Source organism: Primulina eburnea, chromosome 17 (genome assembly GCF_022965805.1).
Source record: "Primulina eburnea isolate SZY01 chromosome 17, ASM2296580v1, whole genome shotgun sequence".
Classification (NCBI taxonomy): domain Eukaryota; kingdom Viridiplantae; phylum Streptophyta; class Magnoliopsida; order Lamiales; family Gesneriaceae; genus Primulina; species Primulina eburnea.
In genome coordinates this window covers 264,354-283,436 of record NC_133117.1, presented here as the reverse complement: position 1 = coordinate 283,436, position 19,083 = coordinate 264,354, and the positions used below count along the sequence as shown (strand labels likewise).

General features: G+C 37.0%; 3 protein-coding genes and 1 long non-coding RNA gene across 7 annotated transcripts; 2 read left to right on the top strand and 2 right to left on the bottom strand.

Moving 5' to 3' along the window:
- Positions 1-549: 549 nt before the first annotated feature.
- Positions 550-1,439, top strand: LOC140818298 (ethylene-responsive transcription factor ERF109-like). The gene has a single exon (XM_073178223.1). It carries the CDS (start codon positions 635-637, stop codon positions 1,190-1,192), a length of 558 nt encoding a protein of 185 aa, XP_073034324.1. The 5' UTR covers positions 550-634; the 3' UTR covers positions 1,193-1,439.
- Positions 1,440-2,609: 1,170 nt separating this feature from the next.
- LOC140818459 (uncharacterized) lies at positions 2,610-5,957 on the bottom strand. The gene is made up of 2 exons (XR_012114988.1): positions 5,296-5,957; positions 2,610-2,832 (listed from the first exon to the last, which is right to left on the bottom strand). It is a non-coding gene; the product is annotated as an uncharacterized lncRNA (long non-coding RNA).
- Positions 5,958-6,723: 766 nt separating this feature from the next.
- Positions 6,724-10,191, top strand: LOC140818044 (protein CYPRO4-like). Its single transcript, XM_073177852.1, has 2 exons — positions 6,724-8,630; positions 9,770-10,191. Exons 1-2 carry the CDS (start codon positions 6,972-6,974, stop codon positions 10,049-10,051), a joined length of 1,941 nt encoding a protein of 646 aa, XP_073033953.1. The 5' UTR covers positions 6,724-6,971; the 3' UTR covers positions 10,052-10,191.
- Positions 10,192-11,002: 811 nt separating this feature from the next.
- LOC140818152 (coatomer subunit delta-2-like) lies at positions 11,003-18,297 on the bottom strand. 4 transcript variants are annotated; one of them, XM_073178022.1, is made up of 13 exons: positions 18,117-18,297; positions 17,878-17,991; positions 17,712-17,781; positions 17,588-17,627; positions 16,075-16,298; positions 15,553-15,795; positions 15,282-15,459; positions 13,919-14,223; positions 13,584-13,776; positions 13,335-13,488; positions 12,809-12,871; positions 12,620-12,716; positions 11,003-11,984 (listed from the first exon to the last, which is right to left on the bottom strand). In XM_073178022.1, exons 3-13 carry the CDS (start codon positions 17,712-17,714, stop codon positions 11,895-11,897), a joined length of 1,590 nt encoding a protein of 529 aa, XP_073034123.1. In that variant the 5' UTR covers positions 17,715-17,781; positions 17,878-17,991; positions 18,117-18,297; the 3' UTR covers positions 11,003-11,894. The 4 variants fall into 4 exon arrangements, with proteins under 4 accessions (XP_073034123.1, XP_073034124.1, XP_073034122.1 ...); XM_073178023.1 differs by having other exon boundaries at positions 17,878-17,972; XM_073178021.1 differs by lacking the exon at positions 17,878-17,991 and having other exon boundaries at positions 17,712-17,786.
- Between the last annotated feature and the right edge of the window lie 786 nt (positions 18,298-19,083).

Here is a 19,083-nt window from a genome sequence, read left to right as displayed (position 1 = left end):
TCACGTTCCGCAAGACAGTTCCGTTTCGCATAGCCGCTAAAAAGCCGAAGAACAGCGCTACAAAATACTCACCGATTTGCCTTGGAACTTTGGAACGGCGGTCACCGTTCCAGCTATGGAATGGCCGTTTCAGCCGCGTCACGGCCATTCCGGCGAACCATGTTGTCAAATACAAGTTGACCCATTAAGAAAATTACATGGGCATGGTAGTAATAATCAAGGAGGCGTTTTTTGGGCGACTCTCGACTGGGCGATAGCGATAAAAGCCGGGCTATAGTTCCAGCAGCCCTTCCAAAATTGGCCGTTTTGGGCTGGCCTTAGATGGGCGAACGCAAGTGATGACGTCATATTCTCTCCTTCTAGTCTCACCCGTCAAATCTCCCGCGTTAAACCGGCCGGTCCCGCCGCTGATGACATCAGCCACCACCAATTTACGAGCAACTGCCACGTGCCATTTCCACGTGCCAGCTCATAAAAAGCACGACCCTTTTTATCACCCCGTGTAAATGCAGTGTACATGCTTGAGATATATATACGATTGTGTGAGATTAATCCTCAAAAAGTCAGCTGTGTTCAGACAACATACGAAGGTCAGACAAGAAAACCAGACTTTTGAGGTGAAGTAAGTAGTCAAATGAACGGCAGCATTCCCACGGCGGCGGCGGCGGCGCGGATGAGCAGGGAGGAAGAAGTTTCCATCATGGTGTCAGCTTTGAAGAATGTCATAGCAGGTGTTGGAGGCGCTGCTGCCACTGAACATGATCAGCTGACTGTATCTTCGTGGCATTTCGATGGAGGCGCCGCCACAACTTCTTCTGGGGTTTCTTTGTCTGTTTCTGAGGATGGGGAGACTTGTGGGTTATGCAGAATCGATGGGTGTCTGGGGTGCAATCTTTTCATGGACGAGGAGAGTTATAAGGTTCCTGACAAGATGGAGGATAGGAAGAGAAAGAAGAAGCAGAAGAACTACAGAGGGGTGAGGCAGCGGCCGTGGGGAAAATGGGCGGCCGAGATAAGAGATCCCCGTCAGGCGAAGCGTGTATGGCTCGGGACATTTGAGACGGCGGAGGATGCAGCTAGAGCTTACGATAGGAAGGCGATCGAGTTCCGCGGCCCTAGAGCGAAGCTCAATTTCCCGTTTGCAGACTACACCACAGCCGCTACCGCCTACAACACGACGCTGACCGCATGACATGGAGGGGATTTCAGAAACTGGACCGACGAGCAGTAATAATCATAATTAACCAAAAGGATCGAATTCTGAGAATTGAAGACTCGTGAGGAAGATGATGAAATTTGATGCTGATTCAACGAACTCGGCAAATGGGAAACACTCCATATATAGGATATATCGATAGTTTTACATAGGATGAGTGTGCTCTTTTAAAATTATTTAATTCAATTTTGTGCTAGATGTTTTTCAATATTCAATTACCATTCATCTATATGCGATACTTATACAAACTTTTTCTTACACAATAATAGTGAAACAAATTAACCTTTGGAAATGACAAGAATAAATAATTTTTGAATAATATAATATAATAATAATGTATGGTATGACAAGAATCAATATGTTTGATTTATTTTGAGACAATCAACCAATATTATTACTCTTTCACTTAATCAGTTATTTTCAAGTTCAGTGATAAGGATGAGGTGCCATGAAAAAAAACCATCTATGATATTTCATGTAACATTGTCACGTGTGGAGTTTTTACTCATGTCAGTTAGAAAAACAGTTGAAATTAGGTACGTGTGGCAATCAGTTATCATAATGAAATATTGTGGAATATTTTCTCTTGAGACTCCAATACCCATGCTTTTAAGTTCAGCTCTTATTAAATTAATTGGCTCTCCGAGTTCGAATTTCTCCGCGTGTATTATAATAAAAAAAAGCAGTTTAAACAGAAATTCCCATGCTCTTGTATAAAAAAATTTGTGTTTTTACCATATTTTTAATTTTCGATGAATTGCGAAAAAAATCTTCAGTTATGAATCGGACTGATTTAATTGCAACTCCAAAAGACCAATTTTTTTTTTCTATTTTACAATTTTGTCCTCCTCCTCATACACAAAATATTATTCAATTTCCCTTAAATACTAATTATGTCATAAATATGTTGAAACGTAACATCATATATACAGCGATGTATAAAGGAAAAAGTGCTGCTGACAAAGTTTCTGATACATATTTAACACGTGGATGTACAAGTACGAGGATAATATTTCCCACGTTGTCCATTCTTCCTGCCCGCGTGGATATTCAACATGTGGCTTTTTTAATTAATTTATTAATTTTTTAATAAACGTGGGTTGAGAATGTACCCCCAATCCACCGACATAAATACATCCATGCTGATCTTCTCTTCTCTAAAACAGATCACAAATTTATTATTGATTGCACCAAATCGACACAAAAGAGGATCAATCGAAATGAAGATGCACAGTGTAACGTCCTGTCATTTTTATTGCTTCAAAAGTACTAGAATATATATTTTTTTTTACACTAAATTTTCTGCTACATATATTTTCCACATGAAAAATATTTTACCCTTTTAAAATAAAGTATCAACCATCTAGCATTTTAAAATCAAGTGCAATAGTCATAAAATGAAATCATCAACTGTTTTACCAAACCCAACAAGCAATAATTTGAAAAGTATAGCCCATACTAAATCTCTAAAAATCCCTCACAAAGCATAAATAAATAGTCTTAAAAACTTTAATCATAAAATCAAAAAGCATAATGCGGAAATGACGCGCCGGTCCTCGGGTTGTGTGCACCTCCAGCCCAGTAGAATCATCCGTCAAGAACCCCATCAATACCACCTGCATCCATCACACCTAATGAGTCTAAAGACTCAACACCCCATAATCTTGATAACGAGTAGTAATAATAAAATCGCATGCAACAGTGAAATTACTTTTAAGTAAAAATAACATTTCATGACATGAAAACCTGATATCTTTTTCTTTAACATGACGTGACATGACATGAATCCTTGAGCATGAATCATGAGTAAAATCGTTTTCCTTTTGTTGAATTCAGATCGTTAATTGTGACTTCCCTGACATGACATGACATGAACGATGGATCCATCTAGCTAACCACAGTACTGGGCGGCGGGGGACACCAGCAACACTCTCACCGGTCAACTGGGCCCTGGCCTATCATGATCGAATAGAAATACGCTCGTCGGGGCTCCCTCGGGGGCCTTTTCCCAGAACATGGGTTCCCTCTGGGGCCTTTTCCCCTCACGTCATTCCCATTCTTAACGTTACCATAAAACTTGATACCCTGAATTCGCAATGATAGATACACGATCGTCGGGCTCCCACTGGGACCATAACCCTCACGACATAACCACCATTAACGAACTAGTCACAATAACTTCACATCCTTCAACGTTTTCATTCGCATCGCTTAGAAAAACCGTGAATAATGTTTATGTGTTCCTTTTCGAAACCAAGCATGCAACGTGTATTTTAAATGTCTTCTTTAATTCATAAAAATTCCTTTTGACATTTAAAAATCATAATTAAATCATGAGAAATCCATAAACATTTAAAATCATCATAAATAACATGAAAATAGCATTTCGGGCACTGCCATGGCCTTTACTAATTTTCCGGTGTAAAAAGACCGTTTTACCCCTGGACTCGACTTTTTACGAATTCGACTATTTTCTTGATTTCATGACTCTAAAATGTCCCAAATAATTATTTAAGCTTACGTGAATTTTCTTATATTTTTATTTGGCCTAAATCAATGACTTTTAATTTATTCTTTAAATGAGACGTATTAATGCGGTTTAATCCCGAAAAATCCCAAACTTTCATATAAAATTCCCAAATTAAAAACTTAGACTTATAATAATTATTTAAGCTTAAATCTAGTTTTTCATAATTTTATAAGGCTTAAAACTAGACTTTTCAATTAACTCGTTAACTAGCGTTTCGTGCGACGATTAAATTCCGAATAAATCCAAAATTCATTATTTTGATCCCAAATTTTAAACATAGCATTTTTATGATTTATTCTACCCTCCCAAGTCATGAGCCACCCCCGTGGACCCTTAGATTCAATTTTTTTGTTCTTAAATTCTAGTTTTTGACACGTCATCGAACCACCCGAGCCATCTCTCGATTTACTCGAGCCACGCCCGAGCCACCCCGAGCCAAAACCTAGCCAACCCATCTAGGCCCCCTACTGTTCAATCCCAGCCCGAAAAACACGCCCCGGCCCACTCGAAAACCCGCTGGAAAGTGAACACAAAATCTGTGTACTTGTGCATGAGTTTCCTAGTATGTGTAGGTATCCTAACTAGTCTAGGACTCTTCCAAACAAGCCACCACCGAGCCCACACGACTCTAACCTTCCCTGGACCACGCCCAAACCATGCCCAGACCAACCCAACCCCTAGAACCCAGCAGCGAAGTCACCTGAGTTCAGCAGCAAACCTGCGCTTGATGGCTTTCCTTCACGGTTTGCACTCTTGGTTCGAGCTAGCAGCAAGCCAGCCGCCCCAGCCCCTGAACAAACCTTTCAAGCACCATACTAGGACTCTTAGGACTCACCCTTGCCCAGCCCCTGAGCCACAAACCGAGCCCCTACTTCCCTGCAAGCCAGCGCAGCTTCTGCGCGTGACTTTGAAGACTCTCGGGTAGGAGTCCTTCTTGGCAAGGACTCCTCCCAGCCCAATAACTCGAGCCCTAGCGTGGCTAGGACCCCTTCTCAGACCCCTCACGAGACTCTATCCCAGTCCTGGTCCAGTCGAACCAAGCCAAGCCACCAGCTCAAGAAGCCCGATCACCTAAGATGCACGGTTTCAAACATGCTTCCAGCTTACGTGTTTTCGTTTGTGCAGGGTATTTGGTGATGAACTAGGACTCTAATATTCATGAAAATCAGTACTTGATTCGGTCCTAAACATGGCAGCTCCTTACACAATACATAAACATGATTTTGGTAGTAAAAACTCAAGTTTTGAACCCCTCCAACCACCTTGACAACAATCTGCAGGTCCCAGCTTTTATTCATGAACGTGCAGTGTTTTGTGTGTGTCTAGGGACCTTTAAAACGTGTAAAAACACCCCTCACACCTATCCTAATCATGGCAGCCCCTTCTACAATGTAAAAACATGATTTTGGAAAGCAAAAACACAAGTTTACCACATGTATATGCAATAATCCGAAAATATTCATAAGAAAATCATAACTTCATGCAAACATAATTTAAAACAATAATATGATGTGATACATAGACGAGAAAAAGGAGATGTATGGCGTGCCTTTGCGTTTTATACGCACGAATAATCGTTGACGACGAAGAACGGATCGAACCTTGGCTAACCTTCCCTTGAACTCCTTCGAAAACTCTTCTAAGAGTTGTGTGTGTTGTGTCGTGTATGTTGTGTGTCTTTGGGGAGAGTATTCTCAATTTAAAAGAGTGTGTGGCCATGTACTTGAGGGAACAAAAGGTTTGTTATTTGTTGGGGAAAGGACCGTGAGTTTAAGAGGGTGGGGAAGAGTTTTAATTGAAAGGGGTGTGGCCAAGAGTTAGCTGGTGGAAATTGTTTGATTGAATTGGGGAGGTGGGCGTGGGGTTGAATGGGTTATGGGGTGGGGTTTTGGCCTTAAATAATAATTAGTAACACTAACAAAAGTTTAGGCCCATTAATAACTTAATTAAGCCTACTTATCCCATTAGTGTTAGTTTAAAATATTTAAAAATAACTTTGCTTAAATAAAGTTTGTGAATTTATTAGCCGGGTTGCCAAAACGTTCGTATTTTTCTTGAAAATCCAACACCGATAAAATTTACGTCCCGGCGTATAAAATCACCTCAAAACTCCTTATTTTCAAAAATAAGAAAAAGCATCGCTCATATTTTAAATAATTAAAAACAACTATATAATAAAAACATTTTCTATTTTTCAGCTATCGGTCTCCGTTCCTCGATCGCAACTCGAATAACCTTTTAAAAATACATTTTAATGCAATAATGTAGAAAAATATATTTTAAACATGCAAATATGTACAACATAATTAATTAATGCAACTAAAACAATTAATTAAAATACAGGAGAATTTAATAATTTATATGCATGTGGTTCACGTAGACCTAAAAATTTTTCGGGGCGTTACACACAGTCCTAGAAATTCATAAGAAAATTAACTATCGATCTTCATGAAAAGTTAATTTTGAATTGATGATATTTTTCTATGGATGAATTTATCAGTTGTAATTAACTTTAAAATTATTATGTATACTGAATTCGAAGTTTATTTTCTAAAATTCCCAAAATTTTATGAATGTTATACACACACAAACCTCAAGAAATTGAATAAGCACACAAGAATCTTTGTTGGAAAGCTTTATGAAAAGAGTAGGTCTATTGTGAGATGGTCTCAAGAATCTTTATCTGTGAGACGAATCAACTATACGGATATTCACAATAAAAAATAATATTCTTAGCATAAAAAATAATATTTTTCATTAATAACCCAAATAAGATATGCGTCTTACAAAATACGATATGTAAGACCGTCTCACACAAATTTTTGCTATATAAAAATGATAAATAAAAATAATATAATGATTTATAAATCTCTCAAGTAAAAAAAAAAAAGATATTTAAGATAGATTTGATTAGAGGCCAACAGGCCGAATACTGTTGGGCTGATTACAGGAAAACCATTTATTTGTTTACTTCGAAACCAAAGCAGCTGCTGACTTACATGTGTCTCCGTACGTGGGATCTACGCCAACTCCCAGAATGTTCTCCAGTTTAAAGCCCTAACCGCCTACGAAATCTCTGAAACTTTCTCTTCTACATTCATCAGATTCTTCATTCGAAACGCTGCATATTCCTAGTGGAAATTCTCGAGTTTGATCTGTGTATTTTTCTCTTAAATACCCGAATTAGTTACTGTCGATTATTGGATTAGTCTGAAAGATTGAGCTATGGGAGGTTCACAAAGTCGTGAAGGACTTGAGCTTTCTGATTCATCTGACAATTCTGACGAGGATGAGGTAGAGGAGCAGAATTCGGAAGAATATGTTGATGCGGATGATCGGAGTCCAAAGGTGAGTGCGAAAATCTTAGATGACGTTGATTCTAGGCTTCAGGCTTTAAAGCTGAAATACCCGAAAGACCCGTCTTTTTCGCCTAGAAAACCTGTGAATCTCGAAAATGCTGTTAAGCTTTACCTTCATATTGGTGGAAACACGCCGAACGCGAAATGGGTAGTTTCCGAAAAGCTTGCTCATTATAAGTTTGTTAAGAAATTTGATGCTGCGGCCGAAAGTGATGAGGATGATGATAATGATGATGAAGGTGGATTACGTGGAGGTCGGAGATTTTGGGTTTTGAAGGTAGGAAATAAAATTAGAGTGAAAGTTTCTACTGATATGCAGATGAAATATTTTGGGGAGCAGAGGCGGGTTGATTTTGTGGAAGGTGGAGTTTGGGCCATGAAGTTTTTTACGGATGTGGACTACAGAAACTTCGTGACTAAATTTCAGGATTGTTTGTTTGAGAACGTTTATGGTTTGAGGCCGACAGATGAAAACAAATTGAAGACTTACGGGAAAGATTTCATTGGATGGTTAAAGCCAGAGGAGTCGGATGATTCTATGTGGGAGGATGCAGATGATGGGGACTGGAGGACTCCGGAGAAGAGGCCGATTGAATTTTCGGTGAGAGATGGCCATGACTTGTTAGAGGAGTTTGAGGAAGCGGCCACCGGTGGTGGGATCCAGAGCTTGGCTTTAGGGGCGTTGGATAATAGTTTCTTGGTTGGTGATTCAGGGGTTCAAGTTGTGAAGAACTTTAGCCATGGGATTCATGGGAAGGGGGTCTATGTGAAGTTTGATGACCAAAAGTTAGGTTCTGGTGGTGGGAACTCTGGAGCGACTCCTAAAAAGGCCCTCTTGATGAGGGGAGAAACAAATATGATGCTAATGAGTCCCCTGAAGGAAGGCAAACCTTACTCCTCAGGGCTCCACCAATTGGATATTGAGACTGGGAAGATTGTCACAAATTGGAAGTTTGAGAAGGATGGCACTGATATTACGATAAGTGATATTACAAGTGATGCAAAGGGGTCTCAGTTGGACCCATCGGAGTCAACTTTCCTGGGTCTGGATGATAATAGATTGTGTCAGTGGGATATGCGTGACAAGAAGGGGATAGTTCAAAATATCGCAAACTCGAAATCTCCTGTATTGCATTGGAATCAAGGGCATCAGTTTTCAAGAGGCACAAATTTTCAATGTTTTGCAACTGCTGGCGATGGATCTATAGTTATTGGTTCGCTTGATGGGAAAATAAGATTATACTCGAGGACTTCAATGAGGCAGGCAAAGACTGTTTTTCCGGGGCTTGGTTCACCCATTACTTCAGTTGATGTTACTTATGATGGTAAATGGGTGTTGGGAACCACTGACACTTATTTGATCTTGATATGCACCTTATTCACTGATAAGGACGGTAAAACTAAGACTGGTTTTAGCGGCCGAATGGGGAACAAAATCCCAGCTCCAAGGTTGCTGAAGCTGACCCCTGTGGATGCCCATTTGGCTGGATCTGGTAGTAAGTTCCATGCCGGACATTTCTCTTGGGTAAGTTATTTATACTTCCTAGAATTATATGGATGTCTTGGTGGAATTTTTAGTATTTGATACTTGCTTGCCTATCTAAATGTGTTGCATGTCACGAGGATGAGATTGCTTTAATATTTTGCGGGTGTTGTCCATGCGTGCCTTGACTCAATGCCTTATATTGAAATCCAATGTCAATCCTACTTGAACTCTGAATGAAAATGTTAAATCTTATATGTGTGCACATTTTCTTGTTGGAACGTGCGCACTTACATGCCATTGATCTTATGAATAATTTGTTCCTGTATTTAGAGCTTGGGCATTGCTTCAGTTTTTTTAAGGTGGCAAGTAAATTAATATTTATTCTTCAGCTACGTTTCTTTAATCTCTGATGTACCAATAGACCTCGTAGTCCGATGCCACCAAATTTTTATCGCTGGATAATCTCATAGCCTAGGAAAATCCAGTTTTTTAAAAGAAATTGTGATGCACAATCTATTACAGAGCCTAATAACACAGTGGATCTCAAGTTTTGATGTGACTGTGAATGTGTCTAGTTGTGGATCTTGAAGGACAAATAGAAATTTGATTTTTTTTAAATTTGAGTGGATGCTTGCTAAGGGTGTTAATTGGTTTTGGTTTTGAAAAAATTGAATCCACCTGTCCCGAGTTGAAAACTTTCCGATCCAAAACCGAATCGTAATCGAACCAAAATAAGCTGTTGGTTTCGTTTTAAGCTGCTTTCTAAACCAACAGATTCTGTTTTTTGCTCTTCCTGTTTTTCTTTATGTTGACTAAAAAATGGAACCTCGTCAATGAAATTTGAAATCTTTTCATAAAAAATCATATAATAGTAAAAATAAAAAGTGCCGATTTTGGCTCTGGTTCGAATTGGTTTTTTCTTTTTAAATCCGATAGACCTTCAAGCCGCAAACTGAATTGTTTTTTCGGTTCCTGTTTGAAACGAGCCGAAAATTTTGGTTTTCCTGGTTTCAGTTTATCGTTTCAAACTAAAATTTTCTTTTTTGGTTCCGATAATTATGATTTTCGCGATTTTTTGGGATAAATTTATCATGTACCAATGCTCCCTCGTTTTGCTTTGACCCTCGTTCTAATGTTGTCAGGTTGTTTTTTTTCTTCTTTTTTTCTAATGTTGTCAGGTTACTGAAAGCGGGAAACAGGAAAAACACTTGGTTGCAACAGTTGGAAAATTCAGTGTCGTGTGGAACTTTCAGCAGGTGAAGAACAGTGGACACCATTGCTACCAGAATCAGCAAGGGCTAAAGAGCTGCTACTGCTACAAAATTGTTCCCAAGGATGAGTCTATCATCGAAAGTCGGTTCATGCACGATAAGTTCGCATTCAGCAACTCTCCGGAAGCTCCACTGGTCGTTGCGACGCCCCAGAAAATTACGTCCTTCAGCATGTCTGGCAAGCGATGAAGTCACACTAAAATATATGCATTTTAGCAATGCTTATATTATTTGGTTGTAAATTCAGTTTGATTTCTTTCTTCTTTTCTTTTTTTGTTTTGTTTTGTTTTGTTTGTTTTTGATAAATTTATAGTTTGATTTGTGCGTGACTGTGAAGTGTTTTTTTTCTTTAAGCCTTTAGGCGAGGATTTCGAACATTTAGGAGCAAGGAACCCGTTCCTTGCACAAGTATGTATGATAAAAATAACATGACAAAAACATAGAAAAAATGATTCTTGCTTATGTAACATTAATTATTGAAATCTAAAATGATTCATACATAATCGTTTTTACTTCAAAATAAGTAAAACGAAAGATTACTTTTATTGAAACTTCAACTTTGTATGTACTATATTAATTCATTTTCCCCTTTTTTCCTATTATGATTGGGTGAAATTACATTTGATTAGAGGGTTAATTGCACAAACTTCTTGTTAAAAGTTTAAAATATATAAAACCTTCAAATAAATATTAATAGACGAATACATATTTCATTTTTTTAAAAATCAAACAGAGAACGCAACAAAAATTTAAACATCTATGTTTAAAGATCCCGTCAACAATCGATGATGAAGATTAAAACGGAGGATATTTGATTTTGCATAAGAATTACAACTTTGCAGAAAAGTATTTAAATTTTCTTAAAAAAATTGCCGTTTTAAAGTAATTTATTATAATTTGAATTGATTTTTAGTGCCCTGTAATAATGTTGGAAAGAGAAAAAAAAATTATTTCTTTAGTTTATATATTAAAAAATGAAAAAATAAAAAATTATATCACTTCGTCATAAACACATTTATAGTTAAACAAAAAAAGTTATTCTTATTATAAACCTCGGCTTCAAGTTAGTGTTCGTCCAAAGAGCTGATTGAAGTTTAATGGAGGCACTCTGCCGCCACAATCTCAGCCTTAAACCTCCAATTTTCATTCATTCTTTCCCTCCAAACCCATTGAATATCCAACACAACCCAACAGGCAACAATGGTACCTTCAGGTTCAAAGTATCGACATCACTCTCCCCACTCGCACATTCGAAGCAAAAACCCAAGAAATTCAAAGAAAATGACGCTTTCCCAAACTCCATAACAATTGTCGACAAAAACCCACGTGCTATTTTTGCTGAACAGAACAAACTTAAAGAAGCACTTGCTATCGAACTTGAGGTGGCCGAAAATTTATACAAATGAGATAAATCCTTGGCTTGCCGACAAATCGAGTCAAATCCAGTTTGTAATCGGTTAGAGCTCTTCTTTCCATGCTTATTGCAAAAAATTGCTATGCACGAAGAAATATCCACACTGAAGAAATGGAAATCAACGATTTTTCTTGGAATTCCTCAAATTCGAACTTCCATCGTCACCGTATTGATTCGAATCACTATGGAGTCAGCCAAATCATTGGGGTAATATTGGGATTCGATGGTGTGTGACATCTGGTAACTTCAAAGTGTACATGTTAATTTTGATATAATAGCATACTTAATGTTGGAATTGCAACTCCATCGGTAGAGGATGTGGTGACCATTGTAACAAAATTCTTTGAATTTGTAGAAATTTTAAATTGGAACTCAGCATTTTCACAAAAAGTGTAATCTTCAATATTTCGTCTCATAAATCAACATTTTCCGTATTATCTCATCAAGTCATGAAATTTACAAAAAAAAGCAATAACTTGGCATGAGATGCCAGGCTTCAGTACAATCCAAAGCCACCGTAGGGTAAAGTTTACTCTTTAAGTTTGAAGGAAGATGATTTCCCAGAGAAAAAAATGGAAGTAATTAAATTATTGTAGCTGTTGTTACCAGGTAAATTGATCACACAACTTGGTAATTTTCTGTAGAAAGCAGTGTTCTCTGGGAAAATTTTGGTGGATTCCCTCCCTTCAGTGGTAAAATGTTGATAACCTGCCAATATTGAAAAAGTCAAAATCCCAAATTATTAGAAAGAAGAAAAGTGCCAAGTGCAATCTTAATGAAGTTCCTATTATTTTGAAAATATGTTTAGAAAGAAATTGTTTAAACTTAATTGTTTTGATTTATGTTTTTGCATAGACGTAAATTGCATACAATGTGCTCAAAGCCCTCTGTTAAAATCAAAATGCATAAAAACCGATATGTTCCCAAATCATGGCTAAAACCTACATAAGTCAGAATTTTTTATTCATGTGCTAGCAAGTTTTTTGCGTGCATATATCTTATGTTAGTTAATAAATCTCCACTCAAAGAGGCCAAACAAACAAGACCTATAGCAGTTTATTCTTTCAAGAATCACATGCTCAGGTGGACATTTGTAAGATTGGGTACAGTAAGTTAGAACAGAAGAAGCATGCAGGAGAACTCCATCTGAATTCTGAAATGAGTTCATTTTTTCCATTATCAGTATTCAGTCCCAAGCCCGAATAAAAGATTACAAAAATACAGTCACTCTCATGATGGTGGATTGCTTAAATTTCGTCAGTGATATAATATGCTGTGAAACGAAGATTTTCCAATTTTGTAATGACAACGAAAAGATATAATAAAATGGGGCAGAAAGCAACCTTTAGATCACTGAAAGTGCTTGTAGAAGTAAAACGCACAGAAATTGGGAAAAGCTCAGAAGTGTCTACTGCAGGAATTACAAATTCCATGGATCCACTGCAAGTTAGCCAGCCAATCAAACCAAATAAGCACGCTACCAGATTCTTGTTCACATGAAACTGAATTAGCTATTTTGACAGTAAACCAACCTGCGATTTGAGTTATCAATGAGCACGATAGCCCACTCTAAAATAGACTTTCTGGAATCATACCTGCAGTGGACATCAACATGACACTGCTGTAACCACTAATTAATTTGGAATTAAGACTACGAGAACAAGTATGATACACAGTTACTTTCTTTATTAACTACACAATTCCCAAGAATTTCAGTCAGTCGTTCTATGACGTCTTATTAAAAAATGACTAGACCCACATTCCATTATAATTTATTCCCATTATTCCCTCGACGAAAGATGAAGAAGGGCCAGCAATTGAAGAACATCTTACTTTGAACAATTGACCCAAAACCATAGTGCACATGCTAAATTAAAAAACAAAAAACAGTATAAGAGTGCCCGGAACTCGATGTAAATTTCCATGTCATCACACCCCCGATCAAACAAGACTGACTATACACAATTCAACAAATGAAACAAACCAATCTGGGAAATATCACTTTGATGACGATATTTGTCATAATTTTTAATAAAACATGAAAATATAAACCATCACCTCCACTCCCCATCAATCTGTTGTACTCTTGGTGGATCTCGCAGAGCAGGAAGAGGAATTGAAATGACAACATTTTGTAGATCAAACATTTGTGGAACTTCATACTCCAAGTTTACATAGGTTTCGTTTCCAGAAACAGAGAGCCAGCAGTTAACTGCAATGGAAGTCTGAAAGTGAATAACTAAAAAGCCCGAAAAAAACATCTTGTGTGTGATGTTGAGCACGAGATCTGATAGCAGCAAAACTCACTTGATAATGGCAAAAAAGACTCATCCGCACTCTGCATTCTCCACTTCAGCAGACCAACACCATCACCACCTTGACCAGTAGGAAATGGCTTATTTGGATCCTTGAGACCTAGTATATTTTCACCCGAAAACAGTTCTTTGTTGACATTGGGGTGTGTTTTAAAATGGATTCCTGGATTGCCACCAGTTTCAATCTGAATTTTTTTGAAATAACAGTATATTTATGAAACATACATTCCTGATACATAAACACAAAACTGAGAATCTTTCCTAAACAAAATAGCAAGAAGATCATGCGTGCACAAGGAGCAATAATGGAGAGACAAAACTAGAGACCTGAACTTGGATGAGTCCGTCGTCTTGGTTAAGTATTTGGATTGACAGTGTACCCTGCAAATCAAAGCTTCCAATACCACCATCCTGCTTTAAAGTTACATTAAGCTTTTCTTCGACAATTAATGTAACAGGATCACTGGGTGGTGGTGCAACTGGTTTGGACTGACCAATGCTTGGTCTCACATCTTCAATAATCACTTCACCTTCAGCTTTGAGAGATTCCAAAAATTGGTTGGTCCTTTGAGTTTTCCCCAGCTTCATACCAAGACCTTTTGGTGGAGCTGATGCAGATGCTGGTGGACGACCTAATTATAGTAGTTCAAAAGCAACAATCTCATCAGCTATACTCAAATCATGTATCTCGTAACCTATCACCAAAAAAGTATTACACAACCAACACCAAGCTAAGCATGCGACAATAGAACACGAAGAACAACTTGAAATCATTTAAAACAATTATATACAGAGCCAATGGTTATCAGTCATAGGCCCATGCTAATGGTTCTCATAAAAATGATGCATCTAGCTTTTTTCCAGCAAACAACATGCCGTAGCTTATACTAGATGTAGATTGATTTTTTAAATGCCAACTGTTAAAAAAGGAACCTTCAAAGGAAACTATAGCTACACGGTGCCTTACTGTACTGCTACAGCAACCATCATAAACCAATATGACCAACCCATACATTCATGATAACGGTTGTGATTCTTCACCATGGTGGTTTACTTCAATTATCTGTGCATTAAATTTGAAATGAAAGGAAAATAGATCATTATGGCGCACTGCCCCACAAAAGCCACCCACAAATACAAAAACCGGAGTTGATCGGTTCGATACTTCGATTATAAAAATTCTTGTCTTCAACATATCCTCTTGCTTCATACACGCTGTGTCTCGTATATCATAAGATGAAAAGCCAAGGAAGGATGACCAACTGCATAGCTTGAAGACCCATTTTTAGTTTCTGAAACATCATAGGGTGACGTTGAGTTGTTCTATACTTTCATATTTCAATTCCCAGGGGAAACCCAGTAAACAAAATAACTTCATCACATGATAAAATGGACAAGTGGTTTAATTTACGGGCTCCATCGAATCTAATATTGATTGGATACCCCAGTGTTCATCTCGCTCGTCCGTCATATATAACGCTCGTCCGGTTCATTTGCTGTCCCTGCCCGCTCGCACTCTCTTCTTCTGCTGCTTATTTTATATTTCAAGAAACTAAAATGAAAGCGATGTGACATCATAATAAATTCCTCGGTAACAAGAATATAGCACCATAATTTTTATGTTTCACAGAGTAGAACAGAATATATATAGCAGTTTTTTAAAATTTCAAGAGGTAAAGCGGAAATAAACCTTTAGAAGTAGAGGATTGGGGTTCCAAGTCTGTGCTCAATCCAAAGACTGAGCCACTCCCAAAACCACCACTATTACTAGATATGCCGGTGTCACTGCCAAAGCCAGTGTCAATTCTTCCAGAACCCATCGACTGCAAAGACATGAATCCTCCTTTATCACCCCTATTCCTCTCAATCTAAACAAAGTTAACACAGTAAATCAGTATACTGGTGATCCACAAAATGATTGATAGATGATAAGAATCACGAGTTGTTCCTCGACCAATTACCTTGATTTTGTCAATTTCACTAGCTTTACGCTTCATGACATCCTTAGTCTCGTTGATTTTGCTTTGTAATACCAGCTTATGCAATTTCTCTTCATGACTTTCCATTTCACAGTATTGTTTGACTTGTGCAACCGTAACATTTTCTCTGTGTCCCAGAGAGATGACCTCGTCAAATGCAAAAAGAATCTCAAAAGCGGTATTGCCAATGCCCTCTTCATCTAGTGTATAAGAATATTCAGGAACCTAAATGTGATTAAGGAAATAGTATCACAAAATTAAATGCACCAAGTGAAAATTGTCCCATGGAAAATACCGTTCAAAGAAAACTAAAACAATTTCAGCTGCATGCAATATAAATGAACAAGAACAGACTATTTTTACTGCTACAATTTCTGATGGAAATAAATAAGTATGCCTAGCCTGAAAGCACAAAATATAATGCTAGCGAGGTTGAGCAATACTCAAAATAAAAACAATAACAGTTTCAGATTAACACTATCCATTTGCTGTTAAAAAGGATACAAGCTTTGAAAGTAGCCTCAATGTCTCCAAATCTTCAAGAATGTTGCTCTGTTTATTTGTGACAAGAAGCAAGTACAGGGACTCTATCGGCTGGTATACATAACGAACATTTTCAGTCTCAACATATGTGTGCTGTTTTCCTGTTCCAACCAATTTGGGGAAGGCTGCAAGGTATCCCTCAATTCGTATCCGAGACATATCAACGAACTGCCTTGAAACGAGGGCTGTGGGAGATATAAAGTCGAATAGTTTAACATGGTCATCAGTAGTAGAGATACAAAAAACTGTAATAGCAAACAAAATTGGATTTGAACGCAAAAAATAACCAAAAAATACTACATCTACAATGATAAGGGTAAAAAGGACAGTGGGAAACAAAGATTTATACGCCTAAAATTGCTCCAAGTTAAAAATACAAAACCAAGGCAAAAACAGGTCGCCACAGAAAAAAAGAAATTCATTTTTTATAAGAAACAATGGAAAAGAGAAATTCATTAAGCAAACAACACGGGAAATGGATAACCCTAGCACAAATTCCAAGTAGTTTCAAGTTTGTGACAAACCTACCCGATCAAATTTCCATCGAAGACAACGGACCAAAAAGCAAAGCAATAAATGGTCAAGAAATACAACTGAATTTGATCAATAAACAATAACTTTTTGACAAACATCTATTTCAATAATTGAAAACCAATGACATGGTCAATTTTGACTCTAAATAACTACAGTGCCAAGCCCTTAACTCTGACATCATCATGAAACGATTTTTATCTTATACCAGGTCTTCACTAATGCAGTGACCTTCACATTAATTGATAGCATGAAGAATAGATACAATTTTTATCTTATACCAGGTCTTCACTAATGCAGTGACATTCACATCAATTGGTAACATGAAGAATAGAAGCAAATAAAATTCAATACAAGATGCAAAAAAATTCAATACAAACACCACCATATTCAAACCAAAGTCCAAAATAAGAAGTCATCCTATCATGATCTCTTCAAAGAGTTCAATTCCTAACTGAGTTGCCAGTATATCTATGGCATATGCATGCCAGAGAAGCAATTATTCTGTATAATATAAAACTAAGGTCATAATTTAGGGATTTATCAAAAAGGCCACATCCTATAAGGAGTTTCTTACTAGATTGTTTTTCGTATAAAAATAAATAATTAAACTTTTAATAAGGAAGAAGACCCCAGTTGTCTCATCAAAAAATGTCAGGAAGTTGAGATGAAGTCTGTACTCAAAGCTTCACATACCGACACAAACTTAAGGATTCCAATGACCTGCCAATTCTAAATGAAAATTTAACCCAATTTGACAGAGATTTTTCAACCAATTTTCCATTATATCAAACTCAAACACAGTCATATTAAACTCCAAGAAAATAGACAACATCCTCAAAAACCAGAAGGTGCGATGATCAATAATAGCACCATACACATCCAAGTTACTGATAAAAGAACCAAGAGCTGAACTTTGATATAACGAGGCTTAGAAGGCTACCTTTGCCAGATTTACTAATAATGCTGGCGACAAGCACAACCTGCATCACATATAACAAAGATAATCATAAAAATAACAAAACCAATCTAATTAAATTAGCAAAAAAAATGATGAGGACATTTACCATTTTGTTCCTTCAACTTCCACCAACAGTCACCGGATAGAAAAAGGAAATGAAGAAGCGGGTCACCTAACTACACTTGGAAAATAGAAAAGAGAAATCAAATTCACAACAATCTCAACAAGACATTTCATTCCCATTAATTTCTTCACACACAAATGCCCACTACCATAAGTGACTGCAACCAAAGACCTAGATCTGAATCAGTAATGTAGAATCGATATTTCCCCAGATCGATAGATTTAGTTCGAGTGTTGATTCACGCTGCACAAATCACTTACTTCTAGATAATTGGATCCCTAAATTGAGCGAGAAACAGGCCCATACAAGGTAAAATCTTATTTAGAACAAATCAGAATTCTAATCACGCAGGGTTTAAAATATACCGAGAATAAATTATTATAGTACCTGTGAAATCACCGGATCACGCGAATCAACGGAGAGAAGTTACTCGGCGAAACGGTTCAGAAGAATTTGTTGGGAATGTTAAGCTACATCTGATACAGATCCAACCGCCACAGTTCGTTCAAAATATAATCGTTGGTCACAAACTTTGTACAAAATCCAAAATCATGAGAGCATTGTTTTATGTCTGAAAACATTATACACATGAATTAACATATTAAAGTAAATTCCACAACTTTCATGATTAATTCACTGAGTAAGTCTTTTGTAGTCTAACGAATCTTTATATATGAGCCGATCAATCTTATTTATATTTAAAATAAAAAGTAATATTTTTAGTATAAAAAGTAATATTTTTTTACGGATGACTCAAATAAAAAATCTGTCTAATAAAATAAAACCCGTGAAAACAGAATATGGAATATTAGAGAAATATTTAAAATAAATTTTACCAAATCTAAAATTATGCCATGTTGAATTTCAAACATGTCAAATCATATCATTTCGTTTTTATGAATTTCAATAATTTTTTTTGGAAGTGAGCCAAATGAGCTTAGCCCGTTTGGATTGCAGGCCAAGACGCATCGGGCCTAAACGGGACGGGCTGACCCGTCAAATTAAGATAAAATTTTATATTTTAAATTTTTTTATGAAACTCGAGAAAAGAGAAACACTAACTATTTAAATTAAATTAATACATTTGAAAATACTTGTCTTTGCTTAAAGATAGCTTCTCGAATCGTATTTTGTTCTCAGCAAATTCAAGAGACTGAAGCTGAGCAAGGATTCTGGCCTAGACTTTCAATTTCGGATAAGATAAAAACAAGACCGGAGAATTGTCATAGATATTAAAGAATAAAAATATTTAGACAGCAAAGAGTCTGACCAACAAATCTATTTCAGTAGAAGTAAAGTTGAATAGTTTAACTACTTCGAGAAGCTATCTTTAAGCAAAGACAAGTATTTTCAA